Source organism: Planococcus citri, chromosome 4 (genome assembly GCF_950023065.1).
Source record: "Planococcus citri chromosome 4, ihPlaCitr1.1, whole genome shotgun sequence".
In the NCBI taxonomy this organism is placed as follows: domain Eukaryota; kingdom Metazoa; phylum Arthropoda; class Insecta; order Hemiptera; family Pseudococcidae; genus Planococcus; species Planococcus citri.
Window position 1 is genome coordinate 31,645,221 of NC_088680.1, and position 23,590 is coordinate 31,668,810.

At 33.8% G+C, this 23,590-nt stretch overlaps 1 protein-coding gene across 3 annotated transcripts in view; it reads left to right on the plus strand.

Annotated features, from left to right (window-relative positions):
• LOC135845613 (probable G-protein coupled receptor CG31760) overlaps positions 1 to 23,590 on the plus strand; it is a 425,069-nt gene that overhangs the window by 252,565 nt on the left and 148,914 nt on the right. For all 3 annotated transcript variants that reach the window (XM_065364298.1, XM_065364296.1, XM_065364297.1), the window contains exon 7: positions 19,564 to 19,632. In XM_065364298.1, coding sequence (XP_065220370.1) covers positions 19,564 to 19,632 — 69 coding nt within the window. The remainder of the gene's footprint in view (positions 1 to 19,563; positions 19,633 to 23,590) is intronic.

The following is a 23,590-nucleotide window of genomic DNA, read 5'->3' on the forward strand; positions in this document are numbered from 1 at the left end:
TTAATAAAAACATCATCGAAAGGTGTAGAGATGTGTTTTTATTTAAATGGTATCAAGAAATATCGTTATAAAAGGTTTGAATGATTGAACTCTCCCAAATTGAGCTAGTCTGGGAAACAATGTAAATATTCCCCACGTAATGAATATTTCTTCGCCGCGTTTATGTAGAGAGGATAAATATCTAACTTTCCTACCTAATCATTCTCAACCTCTTTATATCACAATTCACAAAGGTTTAATTGTCCTGCAACTTCCATTGCCTACGTAATTTTGCACTTATAGAGGTGAAACATACAACAACTTGCACTTATAGAGGTTATTAGATTCACTTACAATTTCTATTGTCTAGGTAATTTTGCACTTATAAAGGCAAAACGTGGAGCAACTTGCACTTATAGAGGTTAAATTCGCCTACAATTTTTATTGTAGTGGTAATTTTGCACTTATAGAGGTGAAATGTACAGCAACTTGCACTTATAGAGGTGAAAGTGCTTTCTACTGCCAAAAAATTGTTGCACTTATCGAGGTTACCATTTGCACTTGTGAAGGTGAATTTACATGGTAAAGTGACTGAAGGGACCGGGGATTACATTTTTGTTGCACTTAACGCGAATTTGCAGTTATCGAGGTTGCACTTATCGAGGTTTTACTGTAGTTTTTCAATGCTAAGTTCATTTTATTAGTGACATTTTTTATCAAATAATTATCTACTTTTGTGATTAATTGTGGCACTGGAACATTTAAAGATATTCAATTCTCAATTTTCTTTTTAGTAGCGCGATCATTATGTGACAGTGACATTATTGTTCAATAACTTTTTCTGTAAGATTGAATTTCAATTTTGAGTTCTGTTCAGTATTATTTGTAGGTACCTACCTATTGTTTTCTTGAAGTCAGTATCACATGTAAATGATGAATTACGTATCTATTAACTAGGCACAACACAGCTTCAATAAATTTTACCAACATATAGTGTAAGTATCAAGTCTCATAAGTAAATGAGAATTCTTGCAATACATTTATGGTAAAATTTCTTATAAAGTGTGGTTATGAGTACTATGAAGTGTTGTAATTTTTACCATACAGTAATTTTTACTATATTTTGTGGTACTTCCTAATGGAATAGATTGTATTTTTTTTCACAATTGCAAAATAATGTAGTACCTACTTTTTTCAATAAGTACCTATATTAAGTATAGCAAAAAGTAGTAGTTAAATAGTGTGTAAATGTGCTATGCCTACATTTCTCTTTGTGTAGTATTCACTATCAAAAAAGTAATAGTAATTGAAGACGTCATAGCAAAAAGGACATATGTGTAAAAGTTGCATTTTGAGAAAAATCTGTTTGAAAGTTTGAGTGCTTGTGAAGTTTAGAAATGTGCATATTTGAACATAGTGACGATTCTATCTTATTTTCCTACTATCTAACTATACCTATATGAAATTCTATGCACCATCAGTCTGGAGGAAACTGTGTGTTAGCAGTAAGCGCTTTGAAGCGAAAAATTGGCCAATTTTTTTTTTTTGATTTAAAAATGGTTTTGAGCAAATTTTTGGATTTAAACCAGGTAAATGATGGTTGATAACACAAAATCGACCATGAGTAACCCATTATCTCTGAAAAAAGATCGATATGTTGAGTAAAAAAACAAAAAAAAACAAAAAAGACAAGTTTTTTTGGCCATTTTTTTTTAAATTGATTTAAAAATGTTTTTGAGCAAATTTTAAAATTTTTGGATTTAAACCAGGTAAATAATGGTTGACAACACAAAATCGCCCACATTTAGAATTTTTTTGGGGGGGGGAAGAGGGGATGAGTGAGGCAAACTTTCACACTTAAATTTTTCGCTATTGCGATGTCTTTAAACATTCCAAGACTTTTTTTCAAGCAAGCGGACGTTGAAAAAATTATTTATCATTTCAATTTTTGATTTTATTTTCACCCTCTTTCAAGATACATACTTCTTTCAACATAACAAATCTTTTTAAAACATACAAAAATTTAATGAAAAATTTGAACGACTAAATGTAGGAAGGTACATATGTATAGTTTGAAGGTTATTAAGTTGGGTAGGCAGACCTTCCTTATATGATTGTACACGCGTTGACTACTACAGGGGAATACACATGAATACACGCAATTGACTCAACTTTTTAATTTATGGGTACAATACTCATCTGAAAGTAACCAATTTGATAAAATGGATTCTATTTTTTGTAATCAACAGATAGACAACTACATCATCGGATTACCTTAGAAGCTCCATAAGCTGAAGCGTGGAACACAAATTTTTAAAAGTGCAAGACTTTGATAAAAGTAAAAAAAAAATTAATCGCTTTTCAGCAGACGCCGAAGACGGACTTTAAAAAGAAAAAGAAACTTGACTACCAGGAAACAGAAACCCGGAGCCGAAAAATAATGCTTACCTTTTCGCTTTCAGCTTCTGATACGAATTAAAAAGCTTTGGCTCTTCGCTTTGACTTTCCACTTTACCTATATATATATAGCCGTCCATTTTGACTACCTATAATAAATAGCTGTAAAGCTAGCTTTTGGCTGGCTTTCACCGGATGGCTGAATTCGGTTTTCAGCTTTTGGCTTTCAGCAGTGACGTCGCGAATGGGGTTCTCTAGGGGGGGGGGGGCGAGCACACGAATTGGACGACTGAAGTATTGATGTAGGACGACTGAAATATGGAAAATCCGTGGCCGGAGGGGGGGGGGCGAAGAAAAGACAAGTCATGCTATTTGAGAGGATGGGTGCATCGTCCTTTTGCCGACAAAAAATTGTAGTTTTGCCGCAATAACCAAAATTTCAAGGTGCTGAGAACACTGTGATATCAAAAATGTTTGAAAATGTAGTGGTCCTGTTCAGAAAAAAATGAAAAATTGGCATTTTTCATACGCTTTAGTATTATGAGTAAGTATTTCTGGAATTTTTCTGTTTAATTTTGATATTCTCAACAGGTTCAAAAGAAGTACCTTGAATGGCCCGAGCGCAGCAAGGGCAAAAGTTCTGGAAAAATTTGTGAATTGAAAAGTAGAACAACATTAATTTTAATGAAAGAATTAATTTTTCTCACGCTTTGAGAACTGTGGGTATTTCTGGAATTTTTCTGTTCAATTTTCATATTCTCAACACCTTTAAAAGTAGCATTTTGAATGGCCCGAGCACAGCGAGAGCAAAAGTTTTGGAAAATTTTGTGATTTGAAAAGTAGAACAATGGCAATTTTAATGTAAGAATTCGGTTTTTCTGACCAAACCTATGAAGAATTCGAGGAATTCAAGCAGTTGGTAAGATATTGGTGAAGTGAATAGTGAAAATTATACGCTCGATTGTGTATCTGAAGTACCTAAGTAAGTTGGAAATTTTGTAAAGTGTTTGATAAAAAGCATAAAAATCGATCAATCTTTTGGTAGTGAATTTTAATTGAAAATTTTTTTTTTAATTTTTTATTTTGGCTAATTTTTGGCAGCAATCCAAAACTTTTGACCAATTTTTAATTTTCTGGAAATTCTACTTTTATGCAGTGAAAATGGGATAACATTATGATTAAGAAAAACGATACCTGTTCGATTATTTTTTTGTAATTTTAAAGAAATTTTTACATTATTTTAGGCATTTTTTTGAGAGAATTTTTCACAAATGTTATATTTTTTACCAATTTTGATCATTTTGAACACTGCTGCCGTGGTATTTTGGGCTACAATTTTTTGTAAATATTTTGTACAATTTCTATTTTATCACGCCTCTTTAAAAAAAAAAACAAGTTTATGATTTGATAATTGAAAAAGTTCACAAAAATATGCTTAAAATACCTTGACAACATTTCAAAATGATCAAAGTTAGTAAAGAAATACAAAATTTTGTGATGAGCCGACATCACATGCCCAGGACTACCTATGGTGGTTATTATTAGAATACTGGTTTCAGGGTAGGGATGGAAGGTTACGTGCTAAATTCTCTGATCCTAGGTCAGGACCAGGATCGTGAAAAATATCTTCTTCACTACCTGTACAGGATCTCAAGCTCTCAGTACAGTGGACACCACTAAGTTTTATCCAAGGCTGTGTGCCTCCTTACCCCTAAAATTTATATTATTCACCCCTAATTTGGTTAATATGTGTTTTTTCAAATGTAATTCGTGATCTTCGTATAGATCGTCGCGTTTTTATGGTATTTTGGATCATCTCCCATACCTAAGTCGACCATGGGAGTATGTACCCTGTCCCAAAGTGAACTCAAAAATTAATCATAATTATCATTGGGCATAGTTTTAGTGAGCCCTCGGATAGATAACAGTTGGGTAAGTGTTGAGACACACTCCAAAATAATATTTAATCGTAACCTTATCGCGATTAAATGGTGTTTTTTTTAAACCAATTGTAGAGGAGCATTTGCACTTTCCTACATTGAACTGCTTTGAGTTAAAATTATGGATTAGCATACTTCAACATTAGTCCTACTTCTGTACCAATTGCCAAGATTTGTCCTGAGTGTAGCTTTTAATCTTCCATTATGTATTACATGGATCTGATCGTCCATTTTATGCAATAAATTAGCTAGCTTTTATGATGGATTATTTATTGTTAAGCTTCCAATGATTCCTTGTGGTTTTATTATTGAGGGGCTTGGTTCCAAAACTCACAACATCCCGAAAACTGTTTTTTGGGAAATCGCAAAAAACTGAAACATACCGAAACCTGTGGTATTTCGAGCTGAAACTTGGCAAGATCGTAGTCAATTTTCCCTCCTCTGGGGGGTTTGGGACCACCTTGAATTTGGATATTGTGAGTTTTGACTCCAACGAAATTCCCCCCTTTTTGGGCCCCAAATTGGTCGTAAATTTTGTGGTAAACTGCACTGTAACCTGTAAAGTCTTAGTACGAATGAAGTTTAAACAAGTTGCATAAAAATATTTCGGATCTTCAGTCAAAATCGTGTATTTTTTGTTCTGCAAACACAATTATCGAAAAATTTTTACAAAAAATGAAAAGAAAATCAAAAAAAATTATCATACAATCAGTTCGTCACCCTCTGGCACCTCGCAACACATGGGTACATCGTCATTCGGAATTTCTGGCTCATCTATTTGTTATCAGCCATCTATGTGCATGAGGCACCGTTTACACAATGCCAATGCGTGTTGTGATAACAAATTGTTCATTCTCAAAACTCACAATATCCAGTGGATAATGTGAGTTTTGGAACCAAGGCTGATTTTGAAGGCCAATTTCACAAGGAAGAAATTAGTTTGGGAAAATTTTTTTCGCTCATGTGACGCGCCGTAACCTATGCTATCAGAATCCATACCTATCCCATGTTTTGTCATTCTGGCATATTGTGAGTTTTGGAACCAAACCCCTCTATTAATTACATCAATAATAGGTGTAGGGATTGTTTCGTGTTGTAATTTATTCACCTAGATTATGACCTGGTTTCAATGCAATAGTTAGTGATAGAGAAGTTGCACATTCGTATGTACGAGGAAATTCTCACCCCTTAGGAGAAATTTTCAGGTGCTTTATTTAACTAGTAAGTATTTATGACCCCCATCACCTATCCCTCTTTCTATCAGCCTCACTATTACAATTTGAGAAAAATTTTCTCAAAAAATGCCTAAAATAATGTAGAAATTTCTTCAAAATTACAAAAAAATTACCAAAATGGTATTATTTGAATGAAATTATTCTGTAGAAATTGTTTAACGTTCTTCAAAAATTTTAAATTTGTGTTGAGTTATGAAATTGATGATGAAGTTCTACACAAAAAATTTTCAAGTTCAATTTTAACAGGCATGTAAATTCAAAAATTGCCCCTTTCTTCATGGAACGAGGTGGCTGAGTAGGTAGAGCCAATGGTAAAACTAATATGGTAAACGAGTAGTATGCAGAAGATGTGGGTTCAAACCCCACCTGGGGCACAAATTTTTTAATTTAAAAACTTTCAAAATGGAATTTAGTGCTTCATTTTACTCGGAAAGTTTTTTTTTTTTTTTTTTTTTTAGCAATTTTTAACTATGTTGGTACCTACATAGAAATGAAGAAAACTCCAGTTCTTAAAAGGAATGGTTTTGTGCCATTGGTAAAATACCATTGGTAAATGCGTCCGAAAATACTATACGTTTGGAACTGTTGGGTGATGGCGGGGGGGGGGACGCTACCGCGTCACCTGATGGTTTTGTTCCCATTGGCTTTTCTATGAGAACCAATGGTATGTTTTCACATGGACTGCGGAAAACTGAAACTCGTTAACATCTCTGATCGCTTCCTCCCTCTTGTTGTTCTTCCTTGAATTTTCCCCTCTACCGGCTGTACCGTAAGCATGAATACACTGTTTTCTCATATTTTATAAGCTAAATACTTTAGCTTTCTATTCTTTATATCTTCTACTACGACTTTCCACTCCTCTCCTATTCTTGCTGATACCTACTTCCTGGTTGGTAATGAAGTCCTTCCATGAGATCCGTAGTATAGCCTTTGATAGTCTCGAAAGCGGATACTTCCTTCTCGCATTCTGCACTCATGGTCCATGTTTTGCACGAATATACTTCAGAATGGTCCATGTCATAGCATCGCATGATTCTCTTTCTCAGAGCTAGACTAATCGTTCGATTTCCCAGCAGTGCAGCGCATTGGCTAGGTTATTAAATGCGCTTTTTGCCATTCCAATCCGTGATTTAAGTAATATTTAATCACTTACATAATGATAATTTTGAAATACCTATTGTGGCCAAATGAAAATTTTGAACACAAAAACTGAAAACTAAGTAAAATAAAATAAATACATTAAACTTACAGTAAAAAACCGTTGCAACTTCAAGACAGCTGAAAAAATGAAGCTTTCAGCTGGCTTTAGCTTTCAAATTTATAAAGCTTAGCTTTCTTTTAGCTTTCAAAATTCTTGAAAATATCAGCTTTTTACAGCTTTCAGCTTTCAGCATGTTTCTCGTCTTTGCCAAGAAAAATAAAAAATACTCTGGATTACACTGAAAAAAAAATGATTTTTGAATTTTGAAATCATGTACATATAATACTTAGATACTCATCAGCTGAATTAATGCAATGAGTAGGTAGGTATTGTACAATGTGATAAATTGCGCTGTCAAGCAGTGGTTCAAGTTTCTTGTAGAAGAAGTACATTATTTCATGTAGTGAGTACTTGATGGTAATGTGTATGGTTCCCCCTCAGAGATTCATGCAGTCATCACTGAGGGTTATTGCAGTGGTTGCTGGTTACATGATTTCAAATTCATGCAGTTAAAATTACATTATAAGAATGGAAAATATACTGGGTGCTATCACTAGTCAGGGATTGGATACATTATCATTTTAGATATGGGGCTTAGTACATATTAAAAAAATGTATACAATACATTATCAGGGACACGGTACAAACGGTACATTATGTAATGTACTGTGTCCCAGAAAATGCATTTCCATTATTGAGAATAATGCTTCCATTTTCGTTGATTTTCAATCAATTTCGTGATTTTTATGGCATAATATTTTTTGTTAATTTTTACTGAATGTATGTGAATTCTTCAAGTGCCTTGGTCAATTTTCTGTCAATTTTTCAAGTGTTGTGGTCAATTTTCACAGTGCAGTAGGTACATAATGTAAATTTTTCAAGTGTCTTGGTCAAGTTTCAAAGTGCAGTATGTCATAAACGTGAATTTTTCAAGTGCCTTGGTAAATTTTCGGTGAATTTTTCCACTTGGCCCAGGTCTGTTTGCTTGTCTGGATAGATTTTATTCATCAAATGTGTATTTACTATTGGGAAATATATAATCGCACGACAGAAAAAGGTGTTTGAACGACACCAGAAAACAACAATAAAAGCTGTGGTAGCGACAAGTTAGGTCTTTACAATGACACGTTTGAAAATCTGAAAATACACGAAAAAGCGAAAAAAATTAAACTACAGAACAATGTACATACTATATCTATATAATTGCAAATCTGAAATTACACGAAAAAGCGATAAGTAAATAAGATGTTGGATTGGGAAGCTAGCAAAAATAATTAAAAATTGCTCTAAAATTAGAGCAAAAACTGTGTGACAATTTTCAAATGTGAAATGTGAGCTTCCTATACCTACTGCACTTTTTGAAATTGCAATTTGCATAATAATATACCTAGTAGGTACCTTAGTGTTCTATGATAGTGAGAATGTGTCAATTTTTCCAAAAAAAAAAAAAAAAAATGAAGTTCATGACACTTTAGGAACAGTTATTTTCAAAAACATGGCGTGTTTGGTCGGGCACTTCTTTTATTTTTGTCGTGCCTGTCGTTTATATATAACCACCTTTTCTGTCTTGCGATTCACCTATTCTTTCGTAATGATAAATCATACCTTTACTATTCTATAAAAATCAAAAATAATAGATCACAAATTACAGTATTTCATGAAATATGTTTGTAAAAAGTAGCAATGAAAAATAAAAATGTTAATTTCGAAACAAAAAGAAAACAAGTGAGAGGGTACTCCATATTTGATGAAAATATTCTCTTTTTTCGAGAATTGATTACTTAATTTTATTTTTCAAATTAAAATTGAAGTAGAAAAATTAATGGAAAATACCTAACTATACGTAATGAATAAATTGAGTGGATATAGAGAAGGAGACAAAATTGAAAATGTTTGGGTTGCACCAAGTAATAAATGGAATTAGCAGGCGTGTTTAGGTATAAAAATGTTGACAAAACGAATGTTTGCAAATCGCAATAGGTATTCGAATTTCGAATTATTTGAATATCATGGTATTTGGTTGGGGTTTTCAAAGATTTTTTGATTATGAATATTGGATTGACTGTTTGAATACAAAATACTTAATTAGATATGTAACATAAATTGTTGTTGAAGATTCGAATTGTTGTTGAATATTGAAGGTGTAGACGTGTAGTGTAAGGAAAGGTACCACATTTTATTCATCTTCTGTTGGCAATGAATTTCCTAACAGATGTTGAGGAGTACTAATTTGCTTAACACGACTCCAGGTAGCGCTACTATCGAAATGGGTGGGGATGGCGAGCTCATGCGGCTCATTGTGTTTCATTTTCAATTCCTTGCGCATGCGTCATACTCAGCTACTCATATGTATATTTTTAAACAGCATGAGACAAAGCCGTTGTTTGAACTAACAGTCCATATAACTTATAAGTCTAATGTCTATAATGCCTTGCACTGGCGGCTCGCAGCTCGGTCGTCGGCACTACTTTTTTGATCTTACACCTATTAAATTTAACTAAGTGTTACATTTTTACTTTTTAGAAAAAATAAATGTTTATCTACTTTATGCAAGAAATAATTTGTTTTCAATGTTGTAAAATGTTCATAATTCCAACAGTCCGGGCAAGTATTGAAATGGCATAGCAACGTCATGCAATGTCACATTGAAAGATGCAATATTGCTCTGTGACATTGTTCAGACATCCCAGGAATATTGTTTTTATTGGACAAAATGATCACAGGGATATTCCCAGAAATATCACTAGGTAGTGACATTTCTCTGTGACCAGTGGCGGAGCTAGCGTGCAAGCTTGTAAGCTGAGCTTCTATTAAAATTTTGAAAAAAAGAAAGAGTTTTATTTGAAAATAAATTGTAGGTACAAAACAATTGACAAAAATTTAAATTATTTTTAAAATCATAAAATTATTGGGAGTAGTTCTGCCAAATAAAATTGCGTTGAGCGCGTATATTTAAATTTTACCACCAGGACGCCCTGGGAAGAATCTTGTTGACACGCCACGAAGCTGGTTAGATTCAGCTACAAACGAAGTTGGTTTCACCCTACTCGCGCATGCGCACACAGGCCCTAGCGCACAGTGTTCTGTAAAAAAATCTAGCGCACCAAAAATCGAAAAACCCAAAGTCAAAAATATCAAAAAATGATATCAGGAACATGTGTAGAAATGTCCAAAGCATTCAATTTTGCTTGTTTGGTTGACTTGATCAGGAATATTATTGCTACAGAGCTATGCAAAGTGGACGGAGTTTTAAATAACTGGTTTTGTGATAATAGTGTGTACCTTTGTCGCATTTCCTGCTGGAATACATCATGCTTAAAAAGTGAACCGTTTCCACAGTTTGATAGCATTTTTAATGCTACAGTGGAACCTCGATAACTCAAAATCCAAGGGGAATGGTCATTCATTCGGCTTATAGAGGTTTTCGAGATAATCAGTTTCGAGTTATGCAGGTATGATTTTGAGAGCGTTCAAGTTATAGAGGTCTTACAAAATGAATGAATTAAGGGATATGTAAGTGCATAAAAGATGGAAGTATGAATTGAAATATTCGCGTTATAGAGGTAAATGCCAGACAACATACGACTTATAGAGGCTTTCTCACTATTTTTTGGCAAAAGGTTAGCTTAGAGTTACAACTAAGATATGTAAGTGCATGAAAGATAAAAGTATTAATTGAAAAATATTCTGACTGGTTTGTATCTTCAATTATTTCAACTTATCCGAGTAAAGTTAACATTGAGTGTTACGGAGATTTCAAGGGGAATGGAGGTTGCTTCAGCTAATAGAGGTTTTCGAGTTGAAGAGTTTCAAGTTATCGAGGTTCCACTGTAATTTTAACTCTGTATTCATTTTTAAGTTTTGATGTACTGGTGGCCGAGAATTGAACTAAAAATGTAAGTACTTTTACTCAATTTTTCTGTGTATACAGATTGGGTTATGTTACATGGGCCAAGTGAAGCCAGAAAAATTTTTCCACGAAAATTACCACTGAAATTTGTACTTTCACATGTTTTTATTAGTTCTTGCTACAACTCGCAACATTGGGCAGTAACATGAAAAATACATCCAAAGTTGATGTATTACCTACTGCTGTAAATCATAAAATTTTTTAGGAAAAAAGGTTTTGTGGTAAAAGTATGTCTGATAGTGGTATGATTTCATGAATTGGTACTTCTTATGATGAATATCAAATTCATCTTGAGAATAAAAATGTACTTTTCAGCAGTGGAGATAGCATGTGAGAGTAGAGGCACACATTTCAGTGGTACCTACTAATCATGAATTTTTTTTTTTGACTAGACATGATTAACCTAACATAATCCAAAAGGTGCGTGAAAAAATTGAGTAAAAATATTTACTTTTATAGTTCAATTCTCAACCGCCAGTAGGTAGAGGTACATCAAAACTCTAAAATCAATACAGATTTAAAATCATCATTAAAAATAAGTACCATAAACTGGGGCAACATTGAAATCGCGGGGTAACATTGAAGGGTGCGGTTTTTCATCACGTTATGCTCCATGGCGGTGGAACTATGAAGTATGGAACAATTCTGGCACCTGGAATGGATAGCGTACACTTTGGCAGTTATTTTTCCTATTTCATCATTTTCAACTAGTGGTTCCAACATCAGTGAAAAATCAAGTGAAAAAAGTGGTGTTTTAATTAATTTTAATTAACATGAAAAGCTTGGTGTCTGGAATTTTGAATTTTCAAATAATGAGTCAAATGACATTATAAATGTGTTGGTACACCTCCCAACTATAAATTGGCGCATTTGTTCATGTGTGAAAGTTCTTCCCTGAGGAGTAAAAAAATAATACAGTCGGCCCCGCTTATTATGGTCGCATTTGTCCGAGGCAAATTGATTTTATTAAGCGGGTGATTTTATAAAGCGAACTTTTGAAAAAACACAATTTTCACATAAAAAATTTACTACAACTTTACAATGTACATGCATACTAAAAAGATGGATTAAAATTACGATAGGTACTCCCAAATTCGCGATTTAGGTACATAACATATCTATTTTTCAAATTTTCAAATGTTTAGACCTTTTTCCCTTTATCATCACTTGAGAGAAAGTTGTTAGAAATCAAAATTTAAAAATAAGAGAATAATAAGTGAAAAATTCCAAAATGTTTGATTTAAAGTATGAAAAAACAAGCCATTTTCCCAAAAATACCTCAATATTTTCACAAAATGATTCTGCTAAGCGGGGAGTTTGATTACATTAAACGAGTGATTTTCTGTGTAATTAGGTACAAAAAATCGGGACCAAGCCATTTGATTGTATTAAACGGGTGATTTTATTAAGCGGATCCATAATAAGTGGGGCCGACTGTATTCAAACTGGGGTAACTTTGAAGGCTATAAAAAAATCATGAAATTTCAGTAAAATTGACCAAAAATGCATGAAAATGCTTGAAAACTTGTTAAAAACAATGTGAAAACTTGAAAAACAACTCTAAAACCATTGAAAAATCATAAAATTTGGTCAAATTGTCCAAAATGCATGAAAAACGCCTGAAAACTAGAAAAATTTCAAATTATCATTTTGGAGCACTCTTTCATAAATTCAATTGTGAATATGGATCATTTTGTAAGTGCTTGACGCGTATAAAGTGACCAAGAAGTGAATATTCATGTTTTTGATAATTTTTGACCTTGAATGAAGCACATTTCAATCTTTTGGCTCTTGCGCTTGACAGGAAAAAGGTAGGCAACTTCTGTAACCGCCAAAACGTAGTGCTGACATAGCTTTATCAAAAGCACCACACACATTTCCCCCACCTCTGCCATTCGTACCTCTAAACATGAAAAATTCTGAAAAATCCTTCAATGTTACCACAGTTTACGGTAATATCAAACCATATAAAGGGTCCACTTTGTAAGCACAATGTATTCCAGCAGAAAACGCAATAAAGGCACACCAATAAAATCAGTTCATGCTAAGTTTTACCTACTTTGTTTTCAAAAGTGGAGATTGAATAGGTCCAAAGTTACAAGCATTTGCTACACCACACAGAATTTCTTTCTCCCTTGGGTTACCCTTGGAGTATTTCATGAGAATAACTTCAGAAGCGTGTACAGTGGGTTTAAAAACATGCATTTTGGTACCACACACAATTTTTTGGAAATATTTTGAACTTTACCTCTCTCCCTCGGGGTACCCTTCAACTATTTCATAATAATAACCTCAGAAACGTGTTCAGGAGGTTGAAAACATGCTTTTTGATATCTCACACAATTTTTTGGAAATTTTGAACTTTATCCCCCTCCACACAGCCTTCTTTAAGTTTTGGAAAAAATGGACTCCAAAAATGGATTCACCTACCCAAAAATATCTCCTATACCAATTTTCAGATTTTTGGCGTGCTAGATTTTTTTACAGACCACTGTGTAGCGCTATTGAGGGGAAAGAGGAACGTTGCGTTTTTAGATATGGATTAGCTTCAACTTCAAGGAATGTTTTTAGCGCGTTCACTAGAATTTTACCACGATGATGTCGTGGAAACGAACGGACTTACGCGCTTGACTTGTGTTTGATTTTATTTATTGCGCCGACTGGATTCAAATCCAAAATTTGTTCTGATGTTTTGATTGGCAGCGATATTTTTATTTTCATTTCTCCTTTCATGAATTGTGCACATTATCTATAAATTTAAAATTTGAATTCTGACTGTTGAAAAAAGTCAAGTCAAAACTGGTAGAAATTAAAATAGATAGGTATGTATTTAGAAAAATTTATTCAATTTATTCTTCTCGTTTTCAACAAAAATGTTTCACTTATTATCATTGAAAAGTTCGTTCCTCAAAATTTTTAATTTTCCTACATGTTTTTGTTGAGCATTTATCGTGTTTATTATTATTATTATTATTATTATTATTATTATTATTATTAAGGCATAGGGGTGTCGTCAAGCATATGCGTGATAAAAATCTTTTTTATTATTACTCAAATAAATTTCAATTTCAATTTCAATTATTATACGGTTGATCTATTGAATGACAGGATCAGTTATGGCAGTGAAAAATCGGTAGGTACTTGTATGTAAGTATCTATGAGGCCACACAACATCGATAAATTTTTGACCTGTTCAGCTCCTTAGCTTACATCAAGTTTTTTCCTAGCTCCGCCACTGCATTATAAGACCAAATAAATTAGGACAAAATAACTTTCATCACTGTAGTCTGTTCACCGAAAGAAGGTACCGAGTCTAAATGGAAAGTTTTTTATTTTCAGCCAAATATTTGCGTTGCAATTTTCACTGAAAATTGAGGGTGCGCTTACTTTCAAGTACAAAACACATTATCATGTTACGCAAATCGAATATGTACGCAGAATGAAGTACAGATTCTGATCTGGAATGGAATGAAATATTGAATAGAGGTAGGTATATATGTATGTAGTTGACATGAAATAGGAACATGGACGTGAAAATGAAATTCAGTATTGAGAATTCGAATACTCCTTTGCTGTTTATTGTAAGCATAGGTACCTCAAATTCTCAATGATGGTCTCGATTTGCAGCGCAAGTATTTGGCTGCAAACAGAAAATTTTCTGTTTAACTCAGTACCTTCTTTCGGTGAACAGACTATAGTGACATTTCTCTGTGACATTATTAGAATAAATAAATTGGGACAAAGTAACTTCCAGGACATTGAAAACTTATTAAAAATAATAAAAATTCAAAATGTTGAAAAAATTCCAATTTTTTGAAAAAATTTTCTACAAAGGAAATGTGGAAGAAATTCATCAAAACTTATCCACCAAACCACTACACTATCACTATAAGTAGGTACTTAAATATAGTGTAGGGTCGGACACTCTGCCTGCATTGCTGACTAGCAAAGCAAAAGGCACTCCTCGCACTCGCATGCTCAACGTTTTCATTTCCTCCAGAGCTCACAGAAGGTAGTCATGATAATTTATTCTAATTTTAAATTAGAGATTATTGCAGTTGCGGACTTGTTGGACTGGACCAAAAAACCGGACTTACCCACAAGACCGAGTGGACTGGACCGGACCAGACCGGACCAATGACCTGTACAAAAATTTTAGGTCATGATCAGACCGGACTGACCGGCAAAGACAAAAAAAAATGTGACCAAAAGATATATGAAAAATTGGTAAAAAAATAACTGAACCAAAAGCCTCTATCTATTAACATTCAACATTGAGCATGACCAACGAGACCTTGATTCTGGAGCAACAGCAAAACCTGAGCGGTTCTACAAGCCTGTTGATATGATATGATAATGATGATATGGATTTAGTTTCAGATGGTTTTAGTAATTTATTTCATTGTTTGACTGTAGGATTGTAGTGGGAGAAAAATCATGCATTTTCTACCACCTTAGTGGGAGAAAAAACATTATTATATTACCTAACCTGACCCGAATGTCCGCGCCGCGAGCTTTATCATAGAAAGGAGTAATTCCGCGAGATATGAACTAATATCCAGCCAATAGCAGCGCACCAACGCGCGCAGCCGCTGCATCCGCAGTCAGTCCCATATACATCTTTTTACCTTAAGCTCTCTAAAGCTAGCTTCTCAGAACTTCAGTATTCATTCTACTGCCGCCTGACCTGGTTAGCTCTAAGACTACGATGCTTGGACTGCCAGGGAAGTGCGAGGTCTAGATTCATTCATTGATTCTATTGGTTCCAATGAAGAGAAACTAGCACAGAGATGATGCTCACAAGGGACTCTTTTTCCACTGGCTCGGAATACTCCCTATTAATTCCATTTTTGTTGGGTCAGAAAGAGTGTGTACTATTCTGGAAGTACATACTGTAACAACACCAAACAGCAATTTTTAATTACTTTTCTGGTGTTGGACTGGTAATTATATTGTCTGCCCCCAATCCAAGGTATTTATCCTTTTATTTAATCTTATTTTTTACCAAAAATACTCTTTTCCCCAAATCCACAAGAATAGGCTATGAATGTAGTAATTCTTGTTCCAAATTACTTCAATTGTATTAACTTCATGAGATACCAACTGTTGTTGGGCTGAGTCCCTCACTTCGAGTGGAGTAATGAGTACCTAAATTTATTTACGAATTACTATTTATTTCAACTCATACTCAGTCTCGTATTTAGGACTGGACCCCTAGGTGGATTTCACTGGTCCGAGGGGGTCCTGGTAAGTGGAGGGTGAGATATTAATTACTTTTTCTCCCTGCTTAGAACCCAGATCAGATAGTAATTAGTGTACCCAATTGATTATCATCAGTTTATGTTTGATATATTGAGAAGGTACACAGTATACTTATTATAACACCTCATGTGCATTATCTCCCCCTACAGGATTCCTTGTAAATTTGTTATGCAAATTCTAAATAGGCCTAACTAGATATTCACTTGTTAAGTTGTTATACATACTTAGCTTATTTATTATATGTACTGCAGCCAGGGGTACTGTGTAGATGAATTTTTGAAGAGTAACTCGTCAAATGGATTTTGGGGGGGAGTAGAAAATTTCTCCCTTCCCCCCTAAAAATCGGAAAATTTTTCTCTCCTCCCCCCAAAAAAATCAACATTTGCCTCTTACATTCCAAAAATAGCTAATTACACGTTATTTTTCTAAAAAATTTCACCCTCGCTTCGCTTGGGTGAACCATTGATTTTTACTCCTTAAAATATAGGTAAATATTCAAAACCTTTCAATCTAGCTTCGCTTGGGCTAGATCACTTTCCTTTCCTCTGACCAAAGTAGATAGATAGATAGCTTTTATCAAGTTTCCAGGATTTTAGCCACGAGTTGGTGATGTTGATACTTTGTTCAAGTTTGTCGATTGCACTGGAGAGATTATTACTTTGGGTGCATAAGCAGGTGTCATCTGCAAATTGAAGAATTTCAGCGTTTGATGAAGTTATGATGTCCTTGCAGTAGATGTTGAAAAGTGTCCCGATTCGCGCAAATGGCAAAATATTTTGCCAATGCCACTAGGTGTACTAATGGCAAAAAAAAAAAAGGTAAAATAATGGCAAAGCTCCGACTTATGAGAAGGCATCATTTTAACTTTGCCACTGTGGCAAACGATTGACATTTGCCAATAAGATTGCCTTTGCCAATAAGATTTCCATTGGTGGCAATCTTATTGCTAAATATTTTGCCACTGTTTTGCCACTAGTGACAATTTGATTTGCAATTATTTTGCCACTGTTTTACCACTGCCGGCAATCTCATTGGCAATTATTTTGCCAATGATTTTGCCACTCAATGGCAATCCCATGGTAATTGATTTACCTGTAGTGAAAAAATTTGAAAATCGTTTATTTTAATGGTCAAAGTTGGGAATGATGCATGAAAATGTCGTCTGAAGTCGAAAATGAATCAATACCCAAGACCTAAGTATACCTGTATTTATATGCATCGTCGCATAGGTGCCTGTGCTTTGTTTTATCTTGTTGTGAGTATATAGGTACATGCATATTTATGCAATTTGATTTTCAAGACGTGATTCAGACGTTGTTACAGTGTTGTTATTATTAAGGAAACTGCATAATCTAGAGACTTGGCTGGTATGTACATGGTGACCATAAATACGCCCAACACTGAATCACTTGCAAATCAAATCGCATAATACGTGCATAGGTAGTTATAGTTACCCTCAACAACATAAAACAAAACACAGTACCTATCCGATGATATAATGTATATAAGTATGGTACTTACCGATTCATCTTCGACTTCAGACGACAAATTTTCACGCATCAATTACATAGGTACCTATATAACAAAATTTCATCAATCATATAACGTGTTCACTTCTTCACTGTTAACTGAAAACTGAACCGAAGTATGAAGTAACCAACAAGGCAGATGGAACATGCGCTCGACTCTGCCTTATCTTATCTTATCCTCCCCACTTCTGAGTATAGATAATTTTTTGAAGTTAACAGGCAAAGTTTTGTCACTATTGGCAAAATTTTGTAAACATTGGCAAAATGTTGTCAAAAATTGCATAAACAGACTGTAATCTGTTCTTTAGCAAGTTTTCAAAATTGCCAATACTGGCATTTTCGTCTGATTTTCATTTCAATTTGAGCTTTACCACTCTTTTGTCAAAAATGGCAAAAAAAGTGCCAATCAAATTGCCACTGCGTGAATTGGGATCGGGCTTAGAACAGCTCCTTGAGGTACGCCTCTGAAGATAGGTTTAGGGTCCAAAAGTGAATCGTTTATGCGAATCTGGAAGTAGCAGTGTGATAAGAACGATTTGATGATATCAAATAAGTAACATGGTACTTGAGTATTCTCCAATTTTTGTAGCAGACTGGAATGCCATATAGAAGCTTGTTTAATGTTGAGAAACGCTGTGGCAGTGTATTGTTTATTTTCAAAACCTCGGTGGATAATTTCGGTAAGAAGATGGAGTTGGTGTGTTGTTGCTGTATGTTTTCAAAAGCCAAACTGAAACTGTGGCAATATTTCATGTCTGTTGGTATGATCAGTTAAGCGCTTCAAGATGATACGTTCCAGTAATTTGGAAAGTGAAGTCAATAGGCTGATTGGTCTATAGCTAGCAGGAGAAGTTGGATCAGGACTTTTTTTGGGATTAAAACAATGATTGCTTTTTTCCATTCTTGAGGGAAATGGCATTGTTTTAGACAAGCGTTGAAGATATCCCGGATTATTTGAACACAGCAGATTGGCATGCTCTGACCAAAGTAAGAATAGAGAAAAATTGACTTTTCCCATCAAAAATAACGTTGATTTACTCTTGAAGAATTGTGAATTTTCAAAAGCTTCAGCCCACACTTCTCTCGAGCTTTTATGGTACATATTAGGTATGCTCTCCTGAAGACAAAAAATTTTGAAGCCATGAAAACAAAGTTTATACCTAACTTACTTACATCATCAGGAATGATATTATTTTGCACCTCATATTGTTACTCGGGCTAGATCATTATCCCTATCTTTTCTCAGATGGCCAATGTTGGAGGGTGGAAAAATCGACTCCTCACATCAAAAATAATACAGTTTTACTTCTCAGGAATTTGAATTTTTGAAAGCCTTTTCCCTCGCTTCGCTCAGACCTTTATTCCTATTTTTAAAAATAATAGATAGGTACCTATATTATGTATGATGTACGTAATTTTTGAAAAATTTTGAAGCTATAAAAATCAACTTTTTGAATAAAAAATGACTTTGTTTTACATTTTGAATTATCACTTTTTCAAGGCTTTAGCCCTCGCTTCGCTCGGGCAAATTTGAATTCTGCTACTCAAAATTTCAAACATGTCCTAGAATGCAAGAATGAACCCAAGAAATTGTAAAAACATATCTACACCATTAATGAAAAATTTCAGTTACACTTAAGTAAATAATTATTCAACATTTTTGTTTCCAACTTCCGTTTTAAAAAAATAGTTCGAACAATTTCTGGCCAATTAGTTGGAAAATTTTTTGTTGAGTGATGGGGGGGAGGGGGAACTCGTCAAATGCTTAGGGGGATCGCAGCACCCCTGACTGCAGTACTGTTTTTCTAATTTATAATCGAAAGATGAAAGTTTCCTACCTACTCTCTAAATTTGAAACAGTCAATTTCACTGCTTAGCAGTCACGACATTTTGCCTTTTTAAAGCAGTAGTTTTTTTTTACTGCAAAACAGTGAAAAATTACTGAATTGGTCAGTAAAAAATCATTTTGACTGACCAATTCAGTAATTTTTCACTGTTTTGCAGTAAAAAAAAAAACGACTGCTTTAAAAAGGCAAAATGTCGTGACTGCTAAGCAGTGAAATTGCCTGTTTCAAATTTAGAGAGTATACTATTGGATTAATCGTTTCAGGTCGTTCGAGCAGCCAGCCCAGTATTACTGAAAGTTATTGCATTGGGAGCATTTTTCATATATTGCATAGTAAGTATTTTAGGTACTTACGTTTTTTTCCCTTCAATTTACTTGCTCAATGGTACATATTAGAAATATTGGTAGGTAAGAATAATTGTATTTTACCTAACTACAGGGGTGACCAAAAGTCAGGATGCGCTATCGAAAATTACACATGAGTCAGAAACCAATATTCTGTGTGGCATGGTGATTTTCTGGGCAACTTTGGTGTCGGGCAAAAGTTATATGTATGTAGTACCTATACGAGTGTAGAACCCACGTGAAGGGTTTGATCTGGTTTTAGTGCGTTTACCAACTGTACAATAAAGATATGACGAGGGAGATACTTCAGCCGTGAAAGCTGATATTCGCTTTTTCTGACATGAGTCTAATCAGGAAATTGAAGGGACAGGGGCGTATAGATTTTCCATTTGTTGATCGCGGGCTCTGACATAACTTTTTAAGACCAACAAGAAAAGGTTCTTTGACACAGTTAACTACCACTAAAACTGAAGGCGCGACGGGCAACCGTATTTTGAGAACGGAATTTGTAGTAGGTAGGTATGTACTATTGTACTCGTACTTACAATACATAGGTAGATACATTTCTCAAAATTTTCAAAATTTGAATTTTTGTTGCGACTTTTGCAAATGCAAATTTCGTAATTTTTTATTTTAAATAAAAATAAAAATTACAATGTGATGCGAATGGTTCTAGATAGAAATACAAAAAAAAACTCTTCAAAGAAGAATTACAACCCGCCCTCTCCACGATTCCTAATAAATTTACTCAATGAATAAGAGGTAAAAATATTTCAGTAAAAAAATGTTATGATAATAATGGTGGAATCTGCCCCTAATAAAAAAATACCTACCACTTCACCAGATATGAGACAAACTATGAAAAAGTTAATGAGACAAAACTTTGGGGGCTGACAAATCTTTCCTGACTCCAGAGTCAGGTTAATTATTAAACTTATTTGAGGGATCTGTCCGCCCCAAATTTTTGTCTCATTAACTGTTTTAAATCAAATCAAATCAACTTTATTTTTTGCAATTGAGTCGACCTATGTACTAACAGTGTAGGAAATGATAAAGATATAACAAAATGAATGATAAAATGAAATAATATGAAATAAAATTGAAATGAGGCAAGTAGATATTTTTATGGAAGAGCCAAGTTGTATGTTAAATGATGGAACTTTATCTATTTATTTTGATTATCTATTGTGAATTTTTCAATTATAAAATTAATAAAAATGAAATGCTGATTAGGTATTGGTACCCTAAATGAGGTGTTGCTCCAGTAATCAGCATTGTGCCGATTATTGGCAAACTATCTCAATTTTTTGTCGGGAATTAATTAATACCATTTTAAATTAATCAATCATTGTTTGATTTGATTTCAAATCATTTTGAAGAGATGAACTTGTTTACCAATTATCAGCATAGCATTTATTTAGTTTATGATCATCTAAATTACAATTGAAAAGTGCAGATCACTGGTGTGCTGATCACTGGCTTAATTGTTTTCCATCATTTTCAATGAAAAAAACTTGACAAATTTAATGTTCCCTCCCAAGCTCCTTCAGAAAAATGGATAATTTTTTGCAGAAGTGTTGAAAATTAGAAAAAGTGAAAAAGTTAAGATATATTGTGATCTGTCACGAGAAAACCAGGTTAGTGTCCAAAACGTAAATTTTACAGGACGGGCATTTGAAGGTTTGAATCTATGTGTTCGGCGATCTACATATGATTCGTAGGTCCATGAAACTTGGACCACCTTTGGCCACAAGGGGTGCCAACATAACCTGGCATTTTTTTTTCAAAATCAGGGTTGCCAAAGGCCAATAATCAAAATTTCCCCAAATCAATTTTTTCATTTTTTAAAAATTTTGCGCCAAAAATTTCACAAAAACTACTGAGAATGGATAATTAATATAAAATAAAGTTATTTATTGAGTTTTTCAATTTTTTCAAAAATTTTGTTCAAGGTGAAAAGAGTTGATTTTTCCAGCTTAAGCCTCATTCAAATTTCAATAAAATGGCACTAATACTCCAAATGTGTGCCGATTGCCCCAAAAATTTGCATATTGACTCCCCAGAACATACTTTTCAAGAAAATCACAAAAAAAAAAATTTCAAACTTTTTTTGTAGTTGCTCTATTTTTTTAACCTTGAATTTTAGGGTCAAAAGAATCGTTCGCGAACGTTTTAACCGCCACAGGCGAATTCTGCACACTGAGTACTACCAATATCCATGAAAAAAACCAAATCGATTTTTTCTACACTAACCTGGTTTTCTCGTGACAGATCACGTATCTTGTTTGAGGGCCTATCAGGAAAGAAATTATATTTATATTTTTTCCCTCATAAATAAGGTAAATTTTGAAAAAAGTTTTTTGAGGTTTGGTGTAAAAAATGCATTTACTTCTTTAAAAAACGAACAAAAATTAAAAGTAATTATGCAATTTTGCAAGCCAATGAGTTGCTCTATACAGAAAAAAATCAAAAATAATCAACAGGTAGTTACTTACTCGTTATTTAGGTAGGTTAGGTACCACTAAATTTGAAACTCATGTTTTTAGAGATTGCTTTATGTTGATTACTGGTGAAGTTACCTTACCTGTAGTAATTTTATTATTGCTGTTTCAGAATGTTTAGGGGGCATAAGATGAAAAAAGGGTCAAAAGCTTATAAAAATCTTGACCCTTTGTTCCTTTTACACATGGATTATATTAGTCTAATATTTCATCTGCGTACCTAAAATTATTCAAATTTGTTACATATTTAGAAAACTGTACGGATGTGCCAACTTTATAATGTGCATGATTCGCTTTACACACCGCATAAATTACCTACTACCGCAATTTATGCTAAATAAATATGAAAAGCATATCTACGACTTTCATTAAAAAGAACTGCGTAGCGTATGTACCTATCGTAGCATATTTTGACACGTTATAAAACACAGAACAGAGTGTTGCGAAAAGATGCCGAGTTTCTCGCTTCAATGCAGTGTATTTTAACCACACGTCATTTTAGAATCATAATTCATTTCTTTTTCTCCCCTTTTGACTTTTGAGAGACGGAATTTTGACTTGGATTAATTCTAATTTATCCTAATTACTTCATTGAAACGCGAAGAGAAGTAACTCCGAAAGGCAAAATTTTAGAAGAGGCTACCTAACACGGTCTAACTGCCAAAAAGTACTCGAGAGATCGAATCTGACTGGAATGTTTATGGTTGAAATGCGAAATAAAAAATAGACATTATTTGAATTAATTATCAAAAGTGCGTGATATATAGTGAAAGAATCAACCAATATGGTGAACGCAAATGCAAAAACTCTCTTACAATCAGCGAATAGCTGATGGCTTGTTTTCATATCTACTCGTAGGTACTTACCTACCCGAAAAATTGACTCAATTTAGAGCTCAAAAATCCATATTATTCTTTGAAAGTACCGTCAACTGGGGTGAAATAGGATGATTTTCGAGGTTTTTAAAAATTTCTCCAAAACTATTTAACTTATCAAGCTAATTTTTTCACGGAATTCCACATCCTCTGGTTATAAGTAGACATCTTCCACACCCCCCCCCTAATTTTCATAAATGCTCAAAGTGGGCAAGGTCGGATTAGTGATTTTAGGGTGAAAATGGACGTTCCTAGATTTTTTGAATTCATTAAATATTTTTAAAAGGTGAGTGCTTTAAATTATTATACATAATGTGTTAGCTACAATTTCCTTTTTTAAATGATCAAAATCAGTCCATAAATAGAGCTTCTGCGATTTATATACAGATCGTAAATTTTTTCAAAAATTTTACTCGTAGTAATTTTGTTATTTTGCTTTTTCAGAGGAATAAAGGATCAAGATTTTTATAAGGTCTTGACCTTTTTTTCATTTTATGCACCCGAACCATTCTGAAACAGCAATATAACAAAATTACTACAGGCACCTAGGCCTACTTAACGTTTTTTTTG